This window comes from Heterostelium album (genome assembly GCF_000004825.1).
Source record: "Heterostelium album PN500 unplaced genomic scaffold PPL_scaffold6, whole genome shotgun sequence".
Classification (NCBI taxonomy): domain Eukaryota; phylum Evosea; class Eumycetozoa; order Acytosteliales; family Acytosteliaceae; genus Heterostelium; species Heterostelium album.
Window position 1 is genome coordinate 1,351,206 of NW_008805068.1, and position 23,508 is coordinate 1,374,713.

A 23,508-nucleotide genomic window follows, 5' to 3' on the forward strand; every position below is an offset into this window, starting at 1 on the left:
AATATTATTATTATAAATCATTATTGTTATAAATAAAGTAACATGTAAAATAAAGTGATCAAATTATAAACTAATAACCAAAATTAAAAAATTTCGTCTTTTTTTATAAAATTTATTGATTCGTTCGTTTTTTTTTGTTTAATTTAACAAATATTTCTTTTCATTTTGTTTTGTTCTATATATATATACATATAATGGCAGATCACAATAAAAAAAGAAAAGCAGATAGTGAAACTACTGTCACTACCACATCTAACAATAGTGACAAAACTAAAAATCAAAATTTTAATAGTAAAAAGATAACAAATCAAAAAACAAAGAATAATAATAATAACAATAGTAAGAATAATAATAAAAAGAATAACAATAGTAAGAATAATAATAATAGTAGTAGTGATAGTAAACATAGTAACAAGAAATTTGATAAGAAAACAAATAAAAATCATTTAAAAAAGAAACAAAAGGTTGATCATACTAGTGCTGCTTCAACTACCACAACAACTACAACTACATTACCAACTATTACACCATTAGTATCACATGTCGTAGAAGAACAACAACCACTTCCAGTCATACTACCTGAATCAATTAATAGAAATTGGGATTTGATAAGTGTAATATATATATATTTCAACAGATTTATTACTTTTAAACAAAATAATTAACATTTTCAAATTATAGAAAAGTATAACAAGCAAACCTAAAAAACAACCTACAAAAGCAGCAGCATCATCTACTTCAACAACAACTTCTACAACAACAACATCATCATCAACAGAACAACAACCAATTAAAACTGTATTTGAACTTGTACAAAATGATACAAACAAAGAGATAAAGTATATATTGAATTAATGATTATGAAACATTTAGATTTCAACAAAATATTAACATTAAAAACACAAAACAAAACAATAGAGTAACAAAAGTATTAGCAGTCGATTGTGAAATGGTAGAGGTGGAAGGAAGAAAGAGTGCACTTGGAAGTGTTTGTTTGGTTAACTCTGAAGGTCAAACCGTTTACAAGAGCTATGTAAAGCCAATGGAAAAGATCACTGACTATCGTACTCCTTGGTCGGGATTGACTTTCAAACTACTCAGCAAAGCACCGGAATTCCTCAAAGTTCAGAAAGATGTTTCACAGCTCATCAAAGACAAGATTCTGGTGGGACACGACATCAAGCAGGATTTGGGTGCTCTCATGCTTAACCATCCACCACAACTGGTCAGAGATGCCATCAAGTTCCCGCTGCTCCAGAAAGACAACAAGCCAATGTCACTAAAGAAGCTGATCATGGAGCATTTCGGTGCAACCATTCAGAAAAAGTCGCACAACGCCGAGGAAGATGCCATCAGTAGCATGCTATTGTATCAGAAGCACAAGAAACAATGGGAGAAGCACGTCAGAAACGTTTTCTACCCCAAAAAGAAAACCACTGAGCAAAGAAAAGAAGACAGAGAAAAGAAACAACAAGATTCTCAATCTCAAAATATTGGTGTGGATGAAGATCAAGATGAATAAAAGATATTTAAATTATCGAATAAAATATTTTATTTATTTTCTAAAATGTTATTACATTTTTTACAAGTTTTCACACGAAACAAATTTCATTTTTGTCGTGTCAATCAATTAATTGATCAATGGTATGATATGAAATCAAATAAAAGGAAATTAAACTATTCAAATAGTGTAAATAATAATAATAATAATAATAATAATAATAATAATAATAATGACAAAACTAGTAATAATAATTTAATAAAAGAAATACCTGGTTACTATTATGATCTAGAGAAACATAGATACTTTAAGATAACAAAAGAAAATAAACATCTGATAAACAATAGTAGCAGAGCCGATAGTTTAGCGAATGAAAATGCAATAATCGAGAAAAAGAAACAACAATCATCAAATAAGTTTATTGGTGCAAAACGACTAGTGTCAATCAATCACTTGTTATTTCAAAATGAACTCAATCAACACATGACCTCTAGAATCAAAAATAGATCGATCAATTGTTGCAGCTATAGTTTAATCGATAGCATATCGAATCTAATTACAAAAGAATCATTGTTCAACATTGATTGTTCACAGTTAACAGACAACAAAAAAAACAAAAGCGATACGAATTCACAGCAGCTCTTTAATCATATTCATCAATGTACCAATATGGAACCATATATCGTCAGTTATAACAATATCGCTAGTAACAGTGATGACAGTGCTGTTGCTACTGCAGGTATACTATGTTCTTTCAGTGGTGGAATGGTTGGTCTCTACTCGATGGGCGTAGAGAACAACAAACTATCGATTGCTTCCTCTAGTTTTACTTTTACTACAAACTCTAATGAAGTATCATCTATAAGAACAACAAAGAATGCTCCTTCAATTATTTTGTATGATTAAACAAATAACTATATAATAAAAACGAAAGTTACTAATTATTTATTATAAAAAAACAAAAGAATATCATGTTTAGGTAATGGAAATGAGAGTGGAAGTGCTACGTTGTATAGAGGTCTTGAGAAAATTAGAACAAAGAAGACTAGAGATGATAGTGTTTGGGTGAGTGAATGGCATCCCTCTGGAACAACGATATCTATGGGTGGTGGTGGTGCTGTTTATCTATGGGATTTACACAGTGATTCACTACACAGACAAATCATTGCGAAAAGCGATATATTTGCACAGACATTCAATAGCAACGGTACAATCTTATTCAATGGTTCAAGAGACGGTCAGATTCGTTCATTCGATCTAAGAATGGAACAAATTAAATCAACTATAAACACTAATAATAATAGTAGTAATGCTAATACAAATAATATTGATATTAATAATATTTGGTTGGATAATGACAATAACAATAATGAATCTATTGAATATAAGAAAACAATGATTTCCAAAAAGAAGAAACAACAATTCGGTGGTAGTGCACCGGTTTGTTCGGTACACTCGATGGCGTCCGATGATAATTACCTGTTGGTGTCAACGATGAATGAGATATCGCTGTGGGATCAACGTGTGGAAAAGCGAGTCGTTGAATATCAAGGTCATGTCAATAGCCACACTATGCTACGATCTTCGATTTCAAGTTGTCAACGGTATATCTGCTCGGCTGGCGAAGATAAATTCGTACGTCTGTGGAATGTCAACAATGGTAGTCTCCTGAAAACACTTGGTCCATTCAACAGCATTGTTAAATCCGTTCAATTCTTTGATCAACATCAATGGCTTGACATCCAATACGTACAGTCTTCAATATTTAACCAACAGCACAACCAAGAAAATTCCTCGGATATGGATATTGACGATACGATCGTACGCACTACTTCAAAATCAAATAATAATGATAAATATTTGGCAATTTCAACCAATGAAGGTTTATTATTTAATAAAATTTATTAAAAAATAAATTAATTTTTTTATCAATTTAAATATTATTAATAATTTTATATTTTTAGATTATAATTTTAAATAATTTTTTTGAACTTTTCTTAATAGTTTTTTGTTTTTGTTTTTAATATTTTTTTCATCATTTTTTACTCACTCTGACAATGCCACATCCAAATCGATCAGAATTTTGACTATTTTGTAGTTGGTTTTTCAATATTAATCAATCATCTTTATTTATTCTTTAATCTCCAAGTGATTTAATCAAAAGAAGTTCATAGTTAAATTTATATCCCACATTTATTACCACACTTTCTCAAAAACCAGAGATCATTCTTAAATTTAAAGGAACCCCCATTGCCAATACTAAAACTACAAAATTTTGATTTTTTCTTTTTTTTTGCAATTCTTGTGTGAATTTTTCAAATGCTTTTTTAATTGCAAAAAACTGCATTAACTTTTTTTTTTTAAAAAAACAGAAAAACAAATAATTTAATTAAATTTCTTTAATTTTTTATTTTATTTTCAATCTAACTACTTCCACTTTTTCTGTAACAATTAAAAATTTGTAATTTTATTTATTTATTTCATTTCATTCGTTATAACAAAGATTTTTTAAATTTAGATTTTTTATTTATTATTTTTTTTTTTTTTGTTTTTTTTTTTAAATTTAAATTATAAAGATATTAAGCTAAGCTATGGGAATAGAAGATATTGAAGATGCATTGGTAAATGAAACAACACCATTACCAATCGATCAACAACAACAACTTGAACAATTGCAACAGATGCAACAGCAACAAGTTTTGGTTGGCGATGAAATTCCTTATTATATGCCGTTGTCGAACGAGCAACGTGAACAACAACAACAGCAATTGCTGCAACAATATCAGCAGCAATTGGTCGAACAATATGGAAGACCATCGTCATTTCAACCTGGTCAATCACCCTCACATCTTCCACCACCAGCAATCATCCCACATCAACAGCAAATGATTCAACCGATCTACTATCCACAGATTTCGAGCTCGCCACACTCGATGCCACCAATGCCACCAGGTGCCACCGCCGGTCCAATGATCATGTCACCACCTTTAAACATGCAATCGGTTGTACAACCAAGTCCACAACCAAACTCATTCGTTCAAACACATGCCTACATTCAACCACCACCCACCTACGACATTAAATCACCCTACAAAAACGTAAACATTGTTTTCCAAGCACCACCACCTCCAATCTCATATGTCAATGGTCCTTATGTTGTACCAGTTGAAAATGAACTTTGGCCAATCTATTCTCCTGATTTGTAAGTTAAACAAACAAACTACAACAATTGATATGATTTTTATTATTAACCTTTATTTTATTTTATTTTTTTAGATTCGCTATTGATAAAGTACCATCATATGGTCTTGGTACACCACAAGTAGATGATTGTAGTGCTGTCAAAGAAAAGATCAGTTTATTAAAGAATATTTTTGTGAATCAACATCAACACAACGCTGTTGACGATGTACTTTTGGAATCGGTTGCCGAATGCAAGCAATTAGAGTTTTTGAATCTTAGCAACTGTACAAACTTTACATTGGCTCAGTTCAACAAGACAATTGGAAGATTGAGAAATCTACGTGGTTTGAACCTCACGAACTGTTCACACATCACCGATGACTCTGTAAAGAACATTGCAAAGAATTGCGCTAATCTCGAAGAACTTCACTTGAACAACTGCTATTTGTTGACTGACAACTCTATTACATTCCTTGTCAAGCGTTGCAAGAATCTAAAGGTTCTTTCTATGAGTCGTTGCGAGAGAGTCACCGACTACACCTTGTTTGAGATCTCAAAGAATCTCAAGGCATTGGAATCAATCTGTATCAACAGAATGAAATATGTCACTGACAAGGGTTTGGCAGATTTGAAGAATCTCAATATTAAATCGTTCTACGCTTACGAGACTCTACTGACAGATCAAAGCATCTCTGAGCTCGCTCTGAGATGGCGTCAACTGGAAGTATTGAATGTTGCCAAATGCATCAACGTAACAAATCAAGCATTGTCTACCGTCGCTTTGCACTGTCCACAAATCCAAAAGCTCTTTGTCAATGGTTGTCCAAAGATTTCATCAGAGGCCATCGTTCTCGTCGCTCAAAAGTGTCCATTGATTCGTGTGTTGCGTATTGACAATTGTCCAAACATCACAGACGAAGCAATTCTCGCTTTGGAGTTTTTGAAATCTTTGCACACATTGAATGTCAGCAATCTCTGCAAATTCAATGAGCAATCGCTCATCAAGATTCTACCGTCACTACCAAACCTCGAGCAACTCTTCCTCTACCAATGTCCACGTATCTCTGATGCTACTGTCGCTGTAATTGGTCAGCACTGTCCAAATCTAAAGGTTCTTCGTCTCGATCAATCTATTTTCCCAGGAGATGCTGGTGTCTCCTGCTTGGTGAATTGCAAGTCACTCAAGGGACTCAATCTCTCCAATCTCGAGAATATTCACGATCAGACTATTATTTCATTGTCGACAGAGTTGACTGGTCTTCAGAAACTCTATCTCACTGGTTGCAAGGGCTTGACCGATGCATCTCTCGACGCCATCACCAATATCCGTACTATTGAGATTCTTCGTATCAACGATAGCTTCCAATTCTCTGAAGATGCTCTCTGTAATCTTGCCAAACTTCAAAACTTGAGCGTTTTGAATATGTCAGGATGTGTCAATACCACCGACAAGGTTTTGGATCTTCTCATTTGCTACTGCCAACAGTTGACTCAACTCTACCTTTCTAACTTACCATGCATTACCGATCGTATCTTACCACCAATGTTGGCATCACTCTTGAAGCTCAGACTTTTGAGAATCGACGGTTGCAGCAATGTCACAGACAATGCTTTGATTGGTCTTCGTTTCAATGGATTGCGTTACCTCGAAGTCTTCAACTGCAGTGGCACCTTTATCGGAGATGAGGGTCTCTACTCGATCGTATCACAATCGGCACTTCGTGAGCTCTACATGTGGAACTGTGAAACCATCACTGACAATGGTCTCAAGAAGATCGATATGTACTTGCAAAATCTCGAAGTTCTCCGTGTAGATAGATGTAAAAAGATTACCGACAAAGGAATTCGTTCTATTCTTCAAAAGGCTGTACTATTAAGAACACTCAATATTTCACATACCAATCTCGGTGACGATACACTCACTACCGTCGCCGGATACTGCAAGCTACTCAAGAAGCTCATCTGTACCAACCTCTCGAGAATAAGTGACAGTGGTGTCAGTGCGGTCGCACTTCAATGTCCACTCTTAAAGATGATCGATGTCTCTCGATGCTTCAAGATTAGCGACACTGCAGTCATTGAACTAAGTGTTCGTAGCAAATACTTGAAGAAGTTTAGCATCAACGGAAATTCTAAGATTACCAACACATCAATCATTAAGTTGTCTGTTGGATGTCCAAGATTAAAGGTTGTAAATCTACAAGAATGCTCAAAGGTTGGAGAAGTCGGTATTTTGGCACTCTCAACCTACTGCAAATACATTACCACCTTGAATGTATCTCACTGTCCATTGGTTACTGATCTCTCTATTGTTGGAATTGGTCGTGAGTGCTTGGGTCTAAAGAGTCTAAATGCATCACATACCCTTCTGGGAGATGCTGGTGTGATTGAAGTTGCAGTCAGATCCAATATTAATCTCGAGTTTTTGGATATTCAAAGCACCAATGTCACAGATCAAGCACTTTCTATGGTAGCCCAAATGTGTCCATCACTAAGAGTTTTAAATATCCTTTCCACAAAGACAACCGCCAAGACTACAACCACCATTCAACAAACATGTCGACTTCTCAAAGAATTCAAAATGGTTAATTAATTAAAATTGACCAAACTATTTTTATAATTTAAAATTGTACAAGTTTTCAAATCGATATTTATTTGTTTTTTTTCCCAAAATAAAATTGATATCAATATTATAGTTTGATATTTATATGTTTCTAATTAAATAGTTTGATTATATATTTTATTATTTAAATAGTCACCAGGATGATATGATTCTAATTCCCACCGCTTGCTATGATACCTAGTTGTTGTAAAGAATTTCGAATATGTGAAAACATGGCTGCAATCAAAACAGCCGGTACTGGAACATTTCCTTGAATTTGGAATGAACGGATCTTTGGCTCTGCTTTATTACCTACAACCACTGCCGTAAGTGCATTACTTGAATATTTCCAATCTGCGTATACAGTACTATAGAACCAATGTTAGTTTAAATATTAAATGTTTGGCCTGGAAATGAAAAAACAAACTTACTCTGGATGTGGTTTCTTGGTTATTGATAATTTGTTTGGTGTCGAGTTTGTTGATGAAATGGTAATAGAAGTAATAACGGGTTGGAAATAAACAAACGATTGGTTTATGTTATCCCAGTCAAATTTAATTCTATAATCGGTTTTCGGGTGTGTCCATATCCATGATTTGTTGTTCCAAACCACACTACCGTAGTGTTTGTGTTGAAAGCAACCCTCTGAGAATCGCCACTCGTCAATCTCGCCACTGCTTCCCAATTTGCTGTCGGAGAGGCTATCGGAGGAATCGCAATGAATGAGTGTATTTCTAACAAAGCTCCAACATATCTCATCGTCGTCGTTGTTGTTGCTCTCGCTGTTCTCTGCTGGATATATCTTTCCAGGCAAACCATCGATATTATTAAAATTAATAGAGTGCCGCGACGGCATCTTTGAAAATATATCTAAATGCTGCTCGAATAACTGCTTCTCCTCCAAAAACTTATCGACGTGCTTTACAGAGTGATGAACTTTGTGCATATATAAATTGTAACTATCCACCAAAATAACCATATTTCTAATGTGCTTGGTGATATCATCGAAGTCCTCTCTGAAAAATCGAGAGTCTTGATAGGTTGTTATTTCGAGAGCTGTTTTCTTTATATAATCGATCCAGTTATCCAATACCAATTCTTCGCATCTGATCATCGACAGTCTTGGTCCATCGGAACTAACAAACCAGTCGACATAACTCTTTATTCCACCATAACACAACTCTGAAAACTGTTCCACTTTCATCAAGTACGGTTCCCAAGTCCAATAAGCATTATAATATTCTGTCATTTCAACTATCCATTTTGTTGATACATCTGGTTTAACTCTATCTGGTAATTTCACTATGTTATTTAAATAGCAATTAATAAGTATAATATTAGACTACTTCAAACTAATTATCGTTTACTTACTTGGTCTAGGTAAAAGATTCATTATTGTATTCAGACTTTGATCTACATTGCCCAGTGAAGCAATTGTCATGGTTGTCAATGATTGTATACGTGGACGAATTAACAAAAGAAATTGTTCGATACTTCTTTCGTCTTTGCCACGAATTATATAATTTCTACCATTCTTTGAAGCGATTTGAAATGTAAGTGGTTGAGTCTTAAACAATGACTTTGTTTCTTCCAATATGCATTCGCCTAAATTTATATATCCTTGTGGTTCTTGTGTGTCGTCTGGTCTTCCATCCATCTTTCCAGGTTTGTAATATGCAATATAGTTTCTGTGCAATATGAAATATCTATCTAAAAAACCTTTTCCATTTCCACCAGTCTTTTTCATCAAAATCGAATAGGAGGAATCATTTTTAATTCTACCAAATGTTAGCCATTTCTATTATAATATTTTCAAGTAATAGGGAATATTGTTATTAGAAACCTATCCAAGAACAAATTGGTTCTTAAATCAAATGTAACTACTACTTACTAGTATTTCTTTTTTTCTTTCTACTTTTACCATTTTCTTTGATTTTGGTTTGGTAAAATAATCGATAAGTGTTTTTGGGTGTGATGATATTTTAACAATTGCTGTTGGTTCTGTTGCAGAACTTATTTGATCAGACCTAACCGATGAACGGCTGTTATTCTGATTGTTTCGTTTTTTGTTGCCTGTAATTTTTGAAGTTTTAAGATTGTTAGAAAGTGATTCTAACAATAAAATAGGTATGAACAAAAAGGTGAAATTATTATTTACAAAAAAAAATTTTACAAAAAAATAATTAAATTAAAAAAAAAAAAACAAATAATATTATTTATTATTCCAACATAAATAGATATTCTATTCTTTTAGCTATAATAGTAGACTTTAAAGTCATTAAAGAGAGGAAAGAAAAACAGAAATGAAAACAAAAATTTTTTTAATCATTTGATTGGATTGATGGTTTGGTCAGTTGGTTAGATGTTTGATTGATATAATTGTGTGTGTGTACTGTTAATATTAACTAGCCAACTTAATATTGACTGTCACTAATATTTATTTATTAGAAGTGCTGCTGTTGGTATGTGATGTGTTGTGTGAAACTGGTGGTGGTGTTAATAAAATTTTTAAATTTATTTTGTTGATTGTGTGTCTCTTTTGTTTTGATATGATAGGACAAGTGGGTTGTGTGTTTGTCGTGTGTGGGTGATTAAATTCAAAAAGTATTGATATGTGCATATCATAAATCTCTGTCAAGATGCAGATTTATTATTGGTGTCATATTGTCATGTTGTTGGTGTGGAAGTGAAAGTGGTGAATTATAAAGGTTTTTGATGGTGGTGGAATGTAAAAAATTGGATGCTTGGGTAGTTGGATGGATGGTTGAACAATTGTTCAAAAATAATATTATGATCGACAACACCATCAATCACATCACACCAAAAAAATAAACATTAAAATTTGTTTTTAAAGTTTTATAAATGAAATTGAGGTGGATAACAAAATTTACATGAAATCAAAAGGAAAACTAAGCAAACAAAGACAATCTAAATACAGGTATGTTGATTGATTAAAAAAAAAATTGTTGTTGTCACAATTTGTGGTAGGAGGTGTTGGTATTGAGGTGTAGTGAGCTGGTATTAAATTGGTGTGTGGTATGATATATATCAAAAAATAAAACATATAATATAAAAAGAAATTCATATCATATCAGTCACATTTGATTGAAAATCGATTTTGGATTGCCTCTGAACATTTATGTTGGTAGAGATATAGTGGTTGTGTGATGGTGGTAGTGGTTTGTATAGTTCTTTTTACTTTTTTTTTAATAATAAAAAAAATTGTCTTTTACTTTCAATCAAGCTAGAATAATTTGGATTTTGGAGAGCAAAGTATTATGAGTGTAGAATATGTTATTTAATAGTTTATTATAATTTGTCTACTACTTTAGTTGTTGTTGTGTTTTTTCTTTTTGCTTTTATTGAAAAATGAATTCCCAAACCAAAATATTATTTAAATGACAGCTCAAACAAAACAAAAAAGCAAAGTAAAACATTTTAATTTTCCAAAAGCAACATTACTGTTATAAATATACATACACCACCACCACTACTACTAACAACCAATTTCACACACTATTATTTCCCCCACTTGTTTATTGTTATTGTTTTTGTGATAAACAAAAACAAAAAATATATCTTTTCGATCGATAAAATAAAAATAAACAAACAGACATTAGACATGATAAAATTATATTATAATACATTTTTTTTCAAGAAAATATTAATGGTGGCTGTGAAATTTAAACATAGAAACGGGGGGATTGAGTATTGATGATACAGAGAGATAAATAAAAATATAAATATTATAAAACTATTTTTTGTTTTATCATTTTCACCACACATTCATTCTCTCACTAGTTTCTATTTGAATACATATAATATACATTACATTAATTAATTAACACCAAGCTAAGATACCAACACACAATAACAAAAATAAAACTATTAATTTGTTCAAAATATTATTTTAACTTTAAAGTTGTTTTTTTTTTTTTATTCGATTTGAATATGCCTGTCTGAATTATGTGATATTTTTAAAAATTCAACACATGAAAGGTGAGAGGTATTGTAGTTTATTTGTATCTTTATTGCTGGTTGCCAGTTATTGATCCATTCATTATGTGAATGTTATGTTATATAATTAATGACATAATGACTAGACATTCTAAACACTTGAAATGTGTTTCTTTTTTTAGATCATTTTGTATTATTATTATTATTTTAACATTGCTGTGCTGTCTTTGTGTTGTATTTATGATGATGTGTGTAGCTATTTTTATCTTTAATATTACGATCGTGTAGTGATGAAGTTAAAGGATATAATAATGATATCAAAACCCACATATCTTAATCATTTGTTATTGTTGTCAATAAAGCTGTAACTAAAGTTCTACCAACATTACCTTTATGATTTATATAAGAATTGAATTCTTTTAATTTATACAATCTAGTTTTAAAAACTTTTGTGTTGTAGACACCTCTAACTATTATATATATATATATAATATGTATATATTGTTATTATAATATTAGAGCTAAAATGAAAATAAATAATAATAATAATGAAACAACCTAAAAGATTGAATGGGATAGTGTAGTGGGTGGGATTGTCAAAAGAAACAAACTAACGTCGTCTCGAGACAACAACAAGATAGAGAAAAAGAAGAAGGAATAATTGTTACTTTTGATCTTAAAATTAGCTTTGTAGTAGTAGAACAACAGGTTGTTCAACAATCAGTTTTAAAAAGATTTTTGAAAAAGCAAATTGTGTGAGAGAGCGTGGTGATATTTGATGATTATTGTTCTTAAGATGAATGACAAACTTTGATTTTATTTTTTTTTTTGTATTTTTTTTGTTTTTTTTTTTTAATGGGTTGTTTGATTGATTGACATGCTAACTTGATGTATCAAGATACATATTTAAATATGAATCATAATCTTATCTTACCTTCTTTGCACTTTTTTTTACAATCTAATGCAATATCTAAATATTTATATTTAAGTTTATTATTGCTGCTGATTATCTATCTCTTCACTTTGTTTGTTGTTTTTTTTTTTATTTGAAAAATTGATTGTAGTGTTTCAAATTATTAAGTTAACTTTAATGTGTTGATTTAAATGAAAGGCAAACCAACGACTCATTTCGACCCACCACACCAAAATTCTTTTGCAAAAAAAAAATCTTGATTTTATTTTATTTTTTTATTTTATTTTTTGCAAAATGCGCGAATGTAATTGGTTATCTATGATTGACCATCATTAATGATCGCGTTGTTATTACGAATTAATTGATTAAAAAATAAACAAATCGCCGAAATGTTATCATTCAATGCTATAAAAATGAACTATTTTAATAATAAAAGTTAATATATAAAATTAATTGGACTATATATTCAATATGATTATCTATGTTAGTTCAAAAACATCAAAACTAAAATGATGATGTTTAAAACTGAGATGTCGATGAATTAGAAGTGAATGTGTTTAGGAAAGCAAGTTGAATGATAGTAAAAGCACAAAAATAAATAGAGTTTTTTTATTTATTTATCAATGATGTTTATGAATTTCAATTCCAATTGATGGTGTTCCAGTTTGATGATGTTTGTGATTGCTTAAAGTCTAAATCTGTAAATACTCTATCGCTGTACGCAACCACATTGTAAGCTTCACCAATAACTTCAATCAATGAAATAATCTTTTTATCTACATCTGCAATGCTATCGTTCTCATCGGATGATGCTAAAATAATAGAGATCTCTAATGAGTGAATTTGAAATACAACCATCATTTGAAAAATATACTTACCTCTAACAGAAACACTAATCTTTAATTGTAATGACGATGTCTTTAGTTTACTTAGATGCTCTTGGAATTTGATTTTAGCTTTACCGTCTGGAACACTTTGAAGTGCCTGTGTGACATCGGTGTTTAATTGAGTGGCTACATCGGAGAGGCTACGAACACAATGAATCATAGCGGATCTCGATGAATTGTTCAACGAATCACCAAGACCAGAGAGATGCTCTGCAAACTTTTGTAGTTGTCCAACTGTTTTGGTTTTAGTTGTATTCTGAACAAAAGGTATCTTTAAAGCTGGAATCTCAGAGTTATCTTCATCTTCCTCTGCTACATTTGTTTCAATACAATAACCAAGATCTTCAATCACCTTTTCAATGATTGATTTTAACTTTGGATAATCTGTAAATGATGTTGTCATAGCTAATATTAAACTTTATTTTATATTATAATACAAACAAACAAAAATAAATAAAGTAAATAAATAAATAAGTAAATAAATAAATGAAAATTTCAATTGATCTAATCGGAGTTATTGTGTGTTGTTTTTTTGATCAAACTGTTTGTTTTAACAACACCCACTTTCATCAGAATTAAAAATTTCAAATAAAAACATGATTGATCAGGGTGGTATGTTTAATTAATTAATAATTATGTATTTTATTTTTTACCAATATATTTCTTTGCTCTTTCAATATTTTGTCTTGTCTTTTGTGGAACACTTGGATCCAAAAGTGAATCTATGTAATGAGGTGCGCTTTCAAGTAGCCATTCGAATTTAATATCTGTAGCAGTTCTGAGGTAGTTTGAGCTTGTTAAAACCAATTCATTGTAGATCACCCAATCTGGACGTCTGTCCAATCCACACGATGGATGCAACATTACTTTTTGTTCGTCGCCCAATGTGAAATACTCGTTCTTCTTCTCGAGACGAGCCGCTTGCATAAAGAATCCAGATACCAAACACTTTCGAATATTGATATAGTAATCACGTGAGTTGATATCACCACTGACCAAAGGCACACCGAATCTCGAGAGAATACGTGCCAGCTGACTACGAACATTGGTGGCTTGCTTGATGGCACGGTAGTTTAGGTAGTTGTCGTAGCACCATGTTGTGTTCTCGCCGCTCTGCTTGAATGAGTGGTAGACGTTCAAAAGGGTGAGGTGATCACCATCGATGTGGTCAAAGAGCTTCTTGGTTTGATCGGCGTCACGACGGTTGTCCTTGGGACGATGGAAAACATTGGGAACCGACAGCATTGCAGCGATGGTCAGCACTTCATTGGAGCAGTTGTAACGCGCACTCGAAACGAGGATCTTTGAGAGTTGTGGATCGAGTGGAAACTCTGCCATAATTTCACCATCTTTAGTCAGCTCACCTTCGTCGTCGAGCGCACCGAGATAGTGGAGCACTTCGAGTGCACGCATCAGTGTCTCGGGAATGGGTGGATCCATAAAGTCGAAATGCACCAGGTCGTCGACACCCAGCTTCTTTAGTTGGAGAATAACTGTGGACAAATTGGCTCTGAGAATCTCTGGATAGGTCTGGACTGGTAAATTCTTTTTGAATGATTTCTCAGTGTAGAGACGGAAGCATTTACCGGGACGGGTACGACCGGCACGACCTGCACGCTGCTTTGCACTGGCCTGAGAGATAGGCGACACCAAGAGTGACTCGATACGCGATCTCGGGTTATATGTCTTTTGTTTTGAAAATCCAGGGTCGACAACATACACGATACCATCGATGGTGAGTGAAGTCTCAGCAATGTTGGTCGAGAAAATACACTTTCTGTGAGGATAGTTATCGAAAATCTTTGATTGTTGGCTCATCGGCAATGTTGAGTAGAGTGGAAGACAAGTGATCGGTGGCAACTGCATCTGTTTCGCTTCTCTGGCCACTCTGGTGCATGTCTCTTCGATCTCATCCTCACCGGTGAGGAAAACAAGAATGTCACCGGCATCTTCGTCTTGGTGGATCGACAGCACCGTTCTGACGGCTGCATCGAGATAGTCACGCTCTGGCTCCTGTGTGTAGTAGATCTCCACCGGATGAAGACGACCCGGCACCTTCATCAATGGCGCATCGTTAAAGTACTTTTGGAATTTGCCAGCGTCAAGAGTCGCAGACATAACCACCAGCTTGAGATCCTTACGCTTCTGTAGTACACCCTTGATCAGTCCAAACAGAATATCGGTGGACAGTGTACGTTCGTGTGCTTCGTCCAGTATGATTACACTATATTTCTTGAGGAGTGGATCTGCCATCGATTCACGAAGGAGCATACCGTCAGTCATATATTTCATAAAGGTCTTCTCCGATGTCAACTCCTCGAAACGAATCGAATAACCGACTTCCTCTCCCAGAACGACATCCATCTCCTCTGACACTCTCTTTGCAACAGAGAGCGCAGCAACTCTTCTCGGTTGTGTAACACCAACCATTGTTCCTTTTTCAACAAATCCAGCTTCAAATACAAATTGTGGAATCTATTATATTAAAATAAAAAGTTAGTTGATTTGCACACTTTTTTTTAAATTTCTTAAAAATAAAAGATAATAATAAGTTACATACCTGAGTTGTTTTACCGGAACCAGTCTCACCAACCAATACTAAAACTTGTGAGCTCTTTAGTTTATTTATGAATTCCGAACGTTGCTCCCAAACTGGAAGTAATTTTCTCTTTTCGAGAATGTCATAATAACGTTTTGAATATTTCTTGCCTGTACACTTATTGATTCCATCATCATTATCATAAATCTCTGTTTTTATACTATCATTATTATTATTATTTGTTGTTGTAGTTGTAGTTGATTCTTCTACAGAGTTATCTATATCGTCATGTGATTTCTTCATTTTCTTTTTTGAATCTTTATCTTTCTGTTGTTTGTTGTTGTTGGACTTTTCAGTAAAATCCTCTGAAGATTCTCTTTTTTTACTCATTTATAAATGATTTTGAAGAATAGTGATTAATCGATTTTAATCAATTTAATACAAAAATAAACTAGAATCGTCGTTTTTTTCTCCCTAGTTGTGAAAAAATGAAAAATTAAAATTTAATTTTTTTAAAATCATTTTTGTTTTGTTGAATTTTTAAAAAACAAACAAATTTAATTATCTTTTTTTTATCTGTACAGATAAACAACCTCATATATAAATATTACATAATAATATATTTGTTTTTTTATTTTTATATTGTTGAAATTTTATAAAACCAAATTTTGATAATTTATTTTATTTATTACAATATTACTTAAAATATTATTATTTTAAAATTTTTATTTGTTGTTGGAATTTGAAGATTGAAGATTGAACATCATTGAATGTGACATAAATGATGAGTATTCCTCCCATTTCGATTTCATGTTATTATGCCAATTTACATATTTTGATATATTTTGGAAAAGGATTTGGTTGTTTGAAAACAATCTCTCTTTATCCAACTGAAGTTGAACGATTTGTTGTTGTTGTTGCTCTGCCAACTTGGTAAGATGTTCAATTCTCTTACTGTCACTATCCATTTCCTTTAGTTTGCCACCCAGTTGATCGGAAAACTCTTTACATGAATCAATCTGGTGTTGTCTTTGTTGCTTATTACTCTTTGGTACCAAAACTGTTTTATTAGGTTGTTGTGTTGTTTGTGGAACTGGTTGTTGCTGTGTTGGTTGTGGAGCTGGTTGTGGAACTTGTTGTTGTTGTTGTGGAGCTTGTTGTTGCTGCTGCATATGAGATGATTGTTGTAATATTGACATTGGTATTGGAAGTGGTTGTGGCAGTGGTGTTATTGTTTGTTGTTGTGGTAATGGTAATGGATATGGTTGTTGTGTTTGTGGTGGTGGTATTTGTGGTTGTTGCACATTTGGAACAAAAGGAGCAGCATTAACATTAAGTTGACCTGAAGATGATGCCATTGCACTTTTAACCGGGAATGGATTGTTACTATTATTATTATTATTATTATTGTTGTTATTGTTTGTTTGGTTATTTTGTTGTTTAAATATTGACTTCATCTTTCCATCGAATTCATTTCTGTTGTTGATAATTGATTGTATCTCTGGTGAGTTGTATTTCTTTATAAGTTTGACATCGCCTGGTGATTGAATGATCTTGTCGGTCTCAACCAAGATTGATCGTAGTTGTTGTGAGTGATCTGTGTGTGTCTCTGCTGAGATGTCTGCTGTTAGAGTGGTACGATGAAGTTCTATGATCTTATCGATTGAATCGGAAGAGTCGATGGATCTCATGGAAATGGGTATACCAACAATAAAGTTCAACAGAGACTGTGCCTTGCCCACCAGTAACAAAAGCATCCTTGACATCACATGTATATTGGAAAGATTGAACTTCTTGTGAGTCTTACCTGCCAAGTATTGATCTTCGGTGATCGATTGGTATGATTTGATAATAGTATCAATTTTACTCATGCTACTTGACAATTGTAACAATTTACCATTGTTTAACATCTCATTAAATAGTTTACCTTCATCATCTAATAATAATAAAAGATAGAAAAGTTAGTTAGACGAAAAAAAAGGATTAAAATGATATTATGTTATAATATACATACTCTTGGGTGTAGATTCAAATATAACATTGGAGAATAATGATAGTCTAACAACTGCCATTAGTAAAAGTGAAGCATCTGATTGTGGAGAATGACTTAGTATAGTTTTGCAATTGAGGATTGATACACCCGTGAGTGCATCACGTAGCTTTACATGCAATGAAACTTTAGATGGAAATAGCTTCTTCCATTTAGTTGATTGTCCAACGTTTTGGTTACTAGTACTACTACTACTAGTTGTGCCACTACTTGCGTTTAGATTCAATTTAATGGGTGGTAGATTAGATGCTTGTCCATCGATGTTGGTGGAATATCTCTGTTGGTATGGACTCTTAAAGGCTGAACCAGGTGTAGGTGGAGCTTTTCTCTTGTCACCCAAATCATGGTGATACTTGGTTGGTGTCACCGTATTGTATCGATATGTATTGTTTGTGGTAGTAGTTGTAGTTGTTGATGTAGTTGTTATCAATGGATTACTTCCATCATGAATTAATTCAATTGTATTTGTATTGTAATGATTATTATTATTATTAATATTTTGATTATTTTGATTATTATAATAGTTATTAACATTTACACCTAATGATGTTAGCGACATCATTTGTGCACGTAGTTCAGGATCGTCAATATCAGAGAATGCGTTCAATTCATCTTGCTTCTTTCTGCGCTTTTCGAATTTGGTTGGTGTGATATAGGGAGCTGGTGCACCTCCAGTGATTTTGTCAAACATTTCGTTTAGTTTCTGTTCTCGAAGATATCGCTGGCGATTGTTACGTAACTTTACTTGCTCATGGAGATCTTTGAATTTGTTTGGGTCAAAGAGATCGTCTGGTATAAAATTGACTGGATCTGGATCACAATCCTCTGGATCAGATCCTTCCTCATTCAAATCTACATCTTTACTCTTCTTGGCTTGTCCTGAAGTCTCTGGTTCTTCTTCTTCCTCTTCCTCCTCCTCCTCCTCTTCCTCGACGACAAGAACCTGATTAGTCTCCAAGTCATCGTCGATGAACTGTTGTTGCTCTCCAATATCCTTCAATTCTAACTCTGATTGTTGGCAGTTGTCATTGCTAATGTTACTGGCGTTACTCTCTACTTCATCTATTGGTATTGATTCTGTTAAACTGATATTTAAGTTGTGTGTTGGCTGTGGTGGTGGTGGTTGGATTATCTCTAATTTGTTTAGAAGATTTACAACATCATCAGTTGGTACTCTTTTCAACTCTGTCACTTGAGAGTTGGAGTCTGTAAAATGTTCAACTGGTTGAATATTTCTATCAATCTTTGGAGTGAGTTGAATGTGTTGTTGCTCCAATTCTTTGGCATTGTCATCACATAAATCGATAACGCCATTATTAAGATTCATATTTTCATCCAAAATACTATCAACAACTGTTTTTGCAGGTCTTCTCCTTGATATCGGTTTAAATGACATAATTACAATTAAAACAAATATTCTATTATTATTATTATTATCATAGGTTAATTATTTAAAAAATTCTTTCATCCCTGATACACCATATTAAATATTCCATTAACAATTTAGTTTTGGCGCCAAAACTCCACCACAAAAAATTTAAATAGCTATTTCCAATAATTTATAATCCCACCTTGAATTATTTACATAACCCATCATTATTATGTGATGTATTTGCAGGTGACATTAATAGATCTGTATTAATTACTAATTAGTAAAACTTATTATTATTTTTGTTAAAAAAAATGTTAAATTAAATTTTATTTTATAAGGGATAATCACTTTTTACCTTACTTAGGTAGAAGTTAATACGAGTCCAATGGTTACGATTATACAGGAATATAATTTTTCTTTGATTCTTTTGACATCTCTGCCAAAGTTGAAGAATTTCTTTAGTATGATCGCCAGAATTAAGTTGAAGAGTTGGTTGAGTGCTCCTTCGGTGGCACTCACTACACCACTGTTGTAATAGAGGTGGTACGATATCGAAACAAAAAAGTAGCCAGACAGTGAAAAGAGTTCACCAAGTGCAGAGAGTAATATAAATTTTCTTTTGATGTGTAGGAGACTGAAGGCAGCGCGACGGTAGCGCGGCACAAACAGCACGAGCGTTAGGAATGTAAATGAATTGCCATAGATCGATATAATGAGGAAGGAAAGCGATGTCATTCCACCGTTGGCATTGGTGCAAAACGATACGAAAACATAGTATATCGCAATGAGTAGATCGGAGAGCAGCACCTGTGTGACGGCACGCTGTCGCCAGAACGATTTCGAGAATTGCGACCATTCACCTTCGATCGCAGGGTAGAATCCACCGATGAAAATCAAGAGGAATGCCAACAGATGTATTGGCGAGATGATCTTGTTGAAGCTGGACAGTGTCGGGTAGTAGTTGCTGAGAATAGAGAGCACGATGCTGAGCGGCAGCACAAACACAGAATTTAACTGGATGAGTGGCACGATAACAGTGCTCGACGACGACTCGAACGCCTTGAGCAAGTAGATGAGTGAGAACGCCTGGAAGATTCCACTGATAAGACACGACCAATAGACCGTGGAACTAGCTATCATTGTGATTCCGTCGTTCAAACGCTGCTGGTGATCGATGTTCATGAAAGCAAACACCTGGTCACTGCCGTAGTAGTAGTGCATGAGCACACCAATCATAAACATGACGATGCCTGAGAGCAGTGCATCTTGCTCGCCAGTCAACTTTATTTCGCTCTCTGCAACCTCTGTGGCACCGTCTTTCTCTAGCTTTGCTCTGGCGTCGCCCTGTTGGTCCGATAGCAAATCGAGTGCTATCTCTGGATCGTCAAGTGCTGCTGTCTTCTTGTTGGAGCCAGACGTTGGACCAGCATGTGATTCACCAATAACACCATCAGAGATGACATCTGCCGCTGCCCAAAGAACTGCACCAACTATCAATGGAAGTATCCACAATAACTCCATATCATATGTTAGTTATAAAGTTGTTTTGATTGAAACAACTTGTTTTTTCTTAGTACTAAAGATTATTTTTATTAAATAAATAAACTATGATTAAATTTAAAATTTAAACAATAACATTTAAAATATAAAATAATTCAATATTAATTTATCAACATGAAAAAAAAAATCTTGGTTCAATACAGGTCAAAAAATATTAAAAGTTGCAACCTTGTCAAAAAAAATTTTAGTTCAAGTCGACTCAAAAACATTACTAATTATTTTTATTTATTGTGCTGTGACACAGTAATAGTTATTAGTAGCAGTTTATAGTGTGTTGGTTACTATTACTTTTATTTTAGAGTATCCATGTTTTGTTTCGCTAGCACTGACACCACTCGAAACAAAAAAAGAAGCTCCAACACTCTGTACCACTAGGACCCAATATATAGTTCGAATCGTTCTAACAATGAAAAAGGTATTATTCCCATTTTATTCAACTTAGACTTCTCATTAATTAGCTGCCATTCAAGAATTGGTGATGGCCATCGAGAAAATGTAAAATATTATTAAATAAATTGTATTTTTTTATTTTATTTTTTAAAAAAAAAAAAAAAACAAAAAAAACAGAATTGAGGAAGCAAATTTTCTTTCTCGCATCATCAAAAAGACAGCTTAGCCAAGTGGTTACGGCGACAGACTTGAAATCTGTTCCCTTCGGGGGCGCAGGTTCGAACCCTGCAGTTGTCGAAAATTATTACAACCAATCACCCATAAAGCGCGCAGTTTGAAACATTCAAGGAAAGAAACACAACAATCTACGAAAGAGTTAGAACAACGGTCTCATTCCTGTCCGGTGCAGCGGCAAGCTGTTATTTGTAAATGCACCGTGCGTCAATCATTGAGTCACTGAGGATTCTCCCGTTTCTTCAACACACCAAGAGACCAAGATCCAGACCCGGAACAAATGGATGTCAACACCGTTCCTTACTCAAAACCAAGACCAGGACTCTGCCTGTACTGCCGTAAGTCTACTCAATATAGAATAGCTGACTGCTCTCTGAAAAAGAATAGAGACATAACTTTTAAATGAAACTGTCCCGCACCAATAGGGACTTCAACTGCAATCACCTCACCATAACAACCTTATCAAACTTTAATAACTTGAAGCAATATATGTATAACAATGATATCTTTATTTATCTTTTATTATAAAACGTGATTTAAGAAAAGTGTTGGAATCGATATTAAACCATACTCAAAAAACATTCGAAGGTTGTCAATGGTGAGGTGATTGTAGTTGAAGTCCTAGTTGATCAATAGTTTTATTCTTTATAACCTTGTAAATACTCATTTATAATGTCCTTTTATAATTTAATATAAAATAAATTTATTGGTTTTTTAATTTGTATTCATTTAACTCTTTAACTGTATATTGCTTTGTAAAGTCAACTTTGATTCCATTGCAATATAAACTACCCAATGATTCAAGGAATGATATTCTTTCATCTTTTCCAACCTGGAGTGGAGATATTATCGATTCGAACTGATCAATGCATGCCTTGATTTGTTTTGAGTAGACAGGACGTGGTGCTATCTCCAAGAAAACATGATCATCGAAACTGTCTTTTATATCTCGATGAAGAGAGTTTAGTGCTTGTTCAAATTTCACAGGTCTTCTAAGATTGTCATAAACATATTTAGCAGTGAAGCGATCCTTATACACATCACCAGTCACTGTTGAATACCATTGGATCTTTGGTGGTTGAGCGTCGTCCATCGGTGACAATGACGAGAGTACTTTTGGTTTCAATGCCTTTTGCTTTCTGGAATGAAATGAACCTGGTAATAGCGAGTCGATCGATCCAATATGTTCTTGTTCCAATAGTAATTTAAGTTGATCTATCACCTCGGGATCACCTGATACAAAGAATAGGCTCGGTGCATTATAACATATGATTTCAACAGTTGGAAATCTCTCTGTGTATTTCTCTACGAATAGTTGATGACTCATTCTGACCAACATCATTTTACCAACACTATCGTCATTACTCTTGATAATTGATCGATGATATATTATTTTCACTGATGTTTCAAGTGAAATACAACCTGCAACATAAGCAGCAGTAATTTCACCAAAGCTATAATTATGAAACACACAACTAAAGTTAGTATTATTCTATTTTATAGTTTACAATTGTAAGTGTTAAATCGAACATAAGCAACATACCTTTGAGCAAGTGTAATATCAGCCTCAATACCATAATGACGATAAAGTTCTATTATACCAATGTGAAACATAAGCAATGCTGGTTGTGCAATTGATTGATCATTAAAGATCTCTTTTCTATCTGAAGGTATATGCTTTATCTTTTCAAAAATACTGAATCCAATGAAACGATTGAACGTGTTATCGATTTTGTCCACAATTTGTTTATAGGTAGGTTCAGATTTGTACAACTGATTGCCCATTTCACTAGTCTGATATCCTTGACCACTAATAACCATAATCACTTTCATATTCTTTGTTCTTGTATTTGAATCGGTGGCTATTACAGATTTTGTTGACAGTTTTTGAAGAAAATCATCCCAATCACATGCTACAATTGCTTTCCTAATTGTACTAGATCTGCTTAGATCCAACAATGATTGTCCAATTGCAAAGTCTTTGAATGATTCATATCGGTTGCTAAACTCGATGAAAGACTCTTCTCCAATCTCTGAATCTATTGGAATTAAAAAATATTTACTAAAAAGAGCATGCTTGTATTAATATATATTTAGTTTAAAAAATAATTCACAACACAATAGTCTTTTACTTTACTTTTCTGAAATCATTCAATTCTATTTTAATAAACTGTTAAAAAATATCAAACAATGCTATTTATCATTACATCTTCTACTCATTTTACTTATAAACTCATACTTTCTTGTGTTTTACTCAATTTTTTTTTTTTTTAAAACGAACGAAAAGCTTATACCAATTTTGTAAAATTTAAAAGAATTT

At 33.3% G+C, this 23,508-nt stretch overlaps 8 protein-coding genes and 1 non-coding gene across 9 annotated transcripts; 4 read left to right on the forward strand and 5 right to left on the reverse strand.

The window, feature by feature from the left end:
- Window positions 1-194: 194 nt before the first annotated feature.
- PPL_07097 (uncharacterized protein) lies at window positions 195-1,522 on the forward strand (the record flags this gene model as incomplete). Its single annotated transcript, XM_020577942.1, has 4 exons — window positions 195-614; window positions 682-839; window positions 919-1,225; window positions 1,379-1,522. 4 exons carry the CDS (start codon window positions 195-197, stop codon window positions 1,520-1,522), a joined length of 1,029 nt encoding a protein of 342 aa, XP_020432390.1.
- Window positions 1,523-1,651: 129 nt separating this feature from the next.
- Window positions 1,652-3,409, forward strand: PPL_07098 (uncharacterized protein; the record flags this gene model as incomplete). The annotated part of the gene is made up of 2 exons (XM_020577943.1): window positions 1,652-2,397; window positions 2,467-3,409. 2 exons carry the CDS (start codon window positions 1,652-1,654, stop codon window positions 3,407-3,409), a joined length of 1,689 nt encoding a protein of 562 aa, XP_020432391.1.
- A 683-nt stretch (window positions 3,410-4,092) lies between these two features.
- Window positions 4,093-7,277, forward strand: PPL_07099 (uncharacterized protein; the record flags this gene model as incomplete). The annotated part of the gene is made up of 2 exons (XM_020577944.1): window positions 4,093-4,703; window positions 4,778-7,277. 2 exons carry the CDS (start codon window positions 4,093-4,095, stop codon window positions 7,275-7,277), a joined length of 3,111 nt encoding a protein of 1,036 aa, XP_020432392.1.
- A 181-nt stretch (window positions 7,278-7,458) lies between these two features.
- Window positions 7,459-10,933, reverse strand: dagA (PH domain-containing protein; the record flags this gene model as incomplete). Its single annotated transcript, XM_020577945.1, has 4 exons — window positions 7,459-7,654; window positions 7,718-8,588; window positions 8,658-9,084; window positions 10,898-10,933. The coding sequence occupies 4 exons, from the start codon at window positions 10,931-10,933 to the stop codon at window positions 7,459-7,461; spliced, it is 1,530 nt and encodes a 509-aa protein (XP_020432393.1).
- A 643-nt stretch (window positions 10,934-11,576) lies between these two features.
- On the reverse strand, window positions 11,577-15,972 carry dhx15 (DEAD/DEAH box helicase; the record flags this gene model as incomplete). The annotated part of the gene is made up of 7 exons (XM_020577946.1): window positions 11,577-11,713; window positions 12,178-12,213; window positions 12,484-12,574; window positions 12,865-12,968; window positions 13,035-13,448; window positions 13,697-15,518; window positions 15,604-15,972. The coding sequence occupies 7 exons, from the start codon at window positions 15,970-15,972 to the stop codon at window positions 11,577-11,579; spliced, it is 2,973 nt and encodes a 990-aa protein (XP_020432394.1).
- A 335-nt stretch (window positions 15,973-16,307) lies between these two features.
- Window positions 16,308-19,028, reverse strand: PPL_07102 (uncharacterized protein; the record flags this gene model as incomplete). The annotated part of the gene is made up of 2 exons (XM_020577947.1): window positions 16,308-17,518; window positions 17,597-19,028. 2 exons carry the CDS (start codon window positions 19,026-19,028, stop codon window positions 16,308-16,310), a joined length of 2,643 nt encoding a protein of 880 aa, XP_020432395.1.
- Window positions 19,029-19,364: 336 nt separating this feature from the next.
- Window positions 19,365-20,525, reverse strand: PPL_07103 (uncharacterized protein; the record flags this gene model as incomplete). The annotated part of the gene is made up of 2 exons (XM_020577948.1): window positions 19,365-19,620; window positions 20,008-20,525. 2 exons carry the CDS (start codon window positions 20,523-20,525, stop codon window positions 19,365-19,367), a joined length of 774 nt encoding a protein of 257 aa, XP_020432396.1.
- Window positions 20,526-21,170: 645 nt separating this feature from the next.
- PPL_07104 lies at window positions 21,171-21,251 on the forward strand. The gene has a single exon. It is a non-coding gene; the product is annotated as a tRNA-Ser (tRNA).
- A 640-nt stretch (window positions 21,252-21,891) lies between these two features.
- PPL_07105 (fatty acid synthase) lies at window positions 21,892-23,408 on the reverse strand (the record flags this gene model as incomplete). Its single annotated transcript, XM_020577949.1, has 3 exons — window positions 21,892-22,642; window positions 22,732-23,227; window positions 23,396-23,408. The coding sequence occupies 3 exons, from the start codon at window positions 23,406-23,408 to the stop codon at window positions 21,892-21,894; spliced, it is 1,260 nt and encodes a 419-aa protein (XP_020432397.1).
- Window positions 23,409-23,508: the final 100 nt, after the last annotated feature.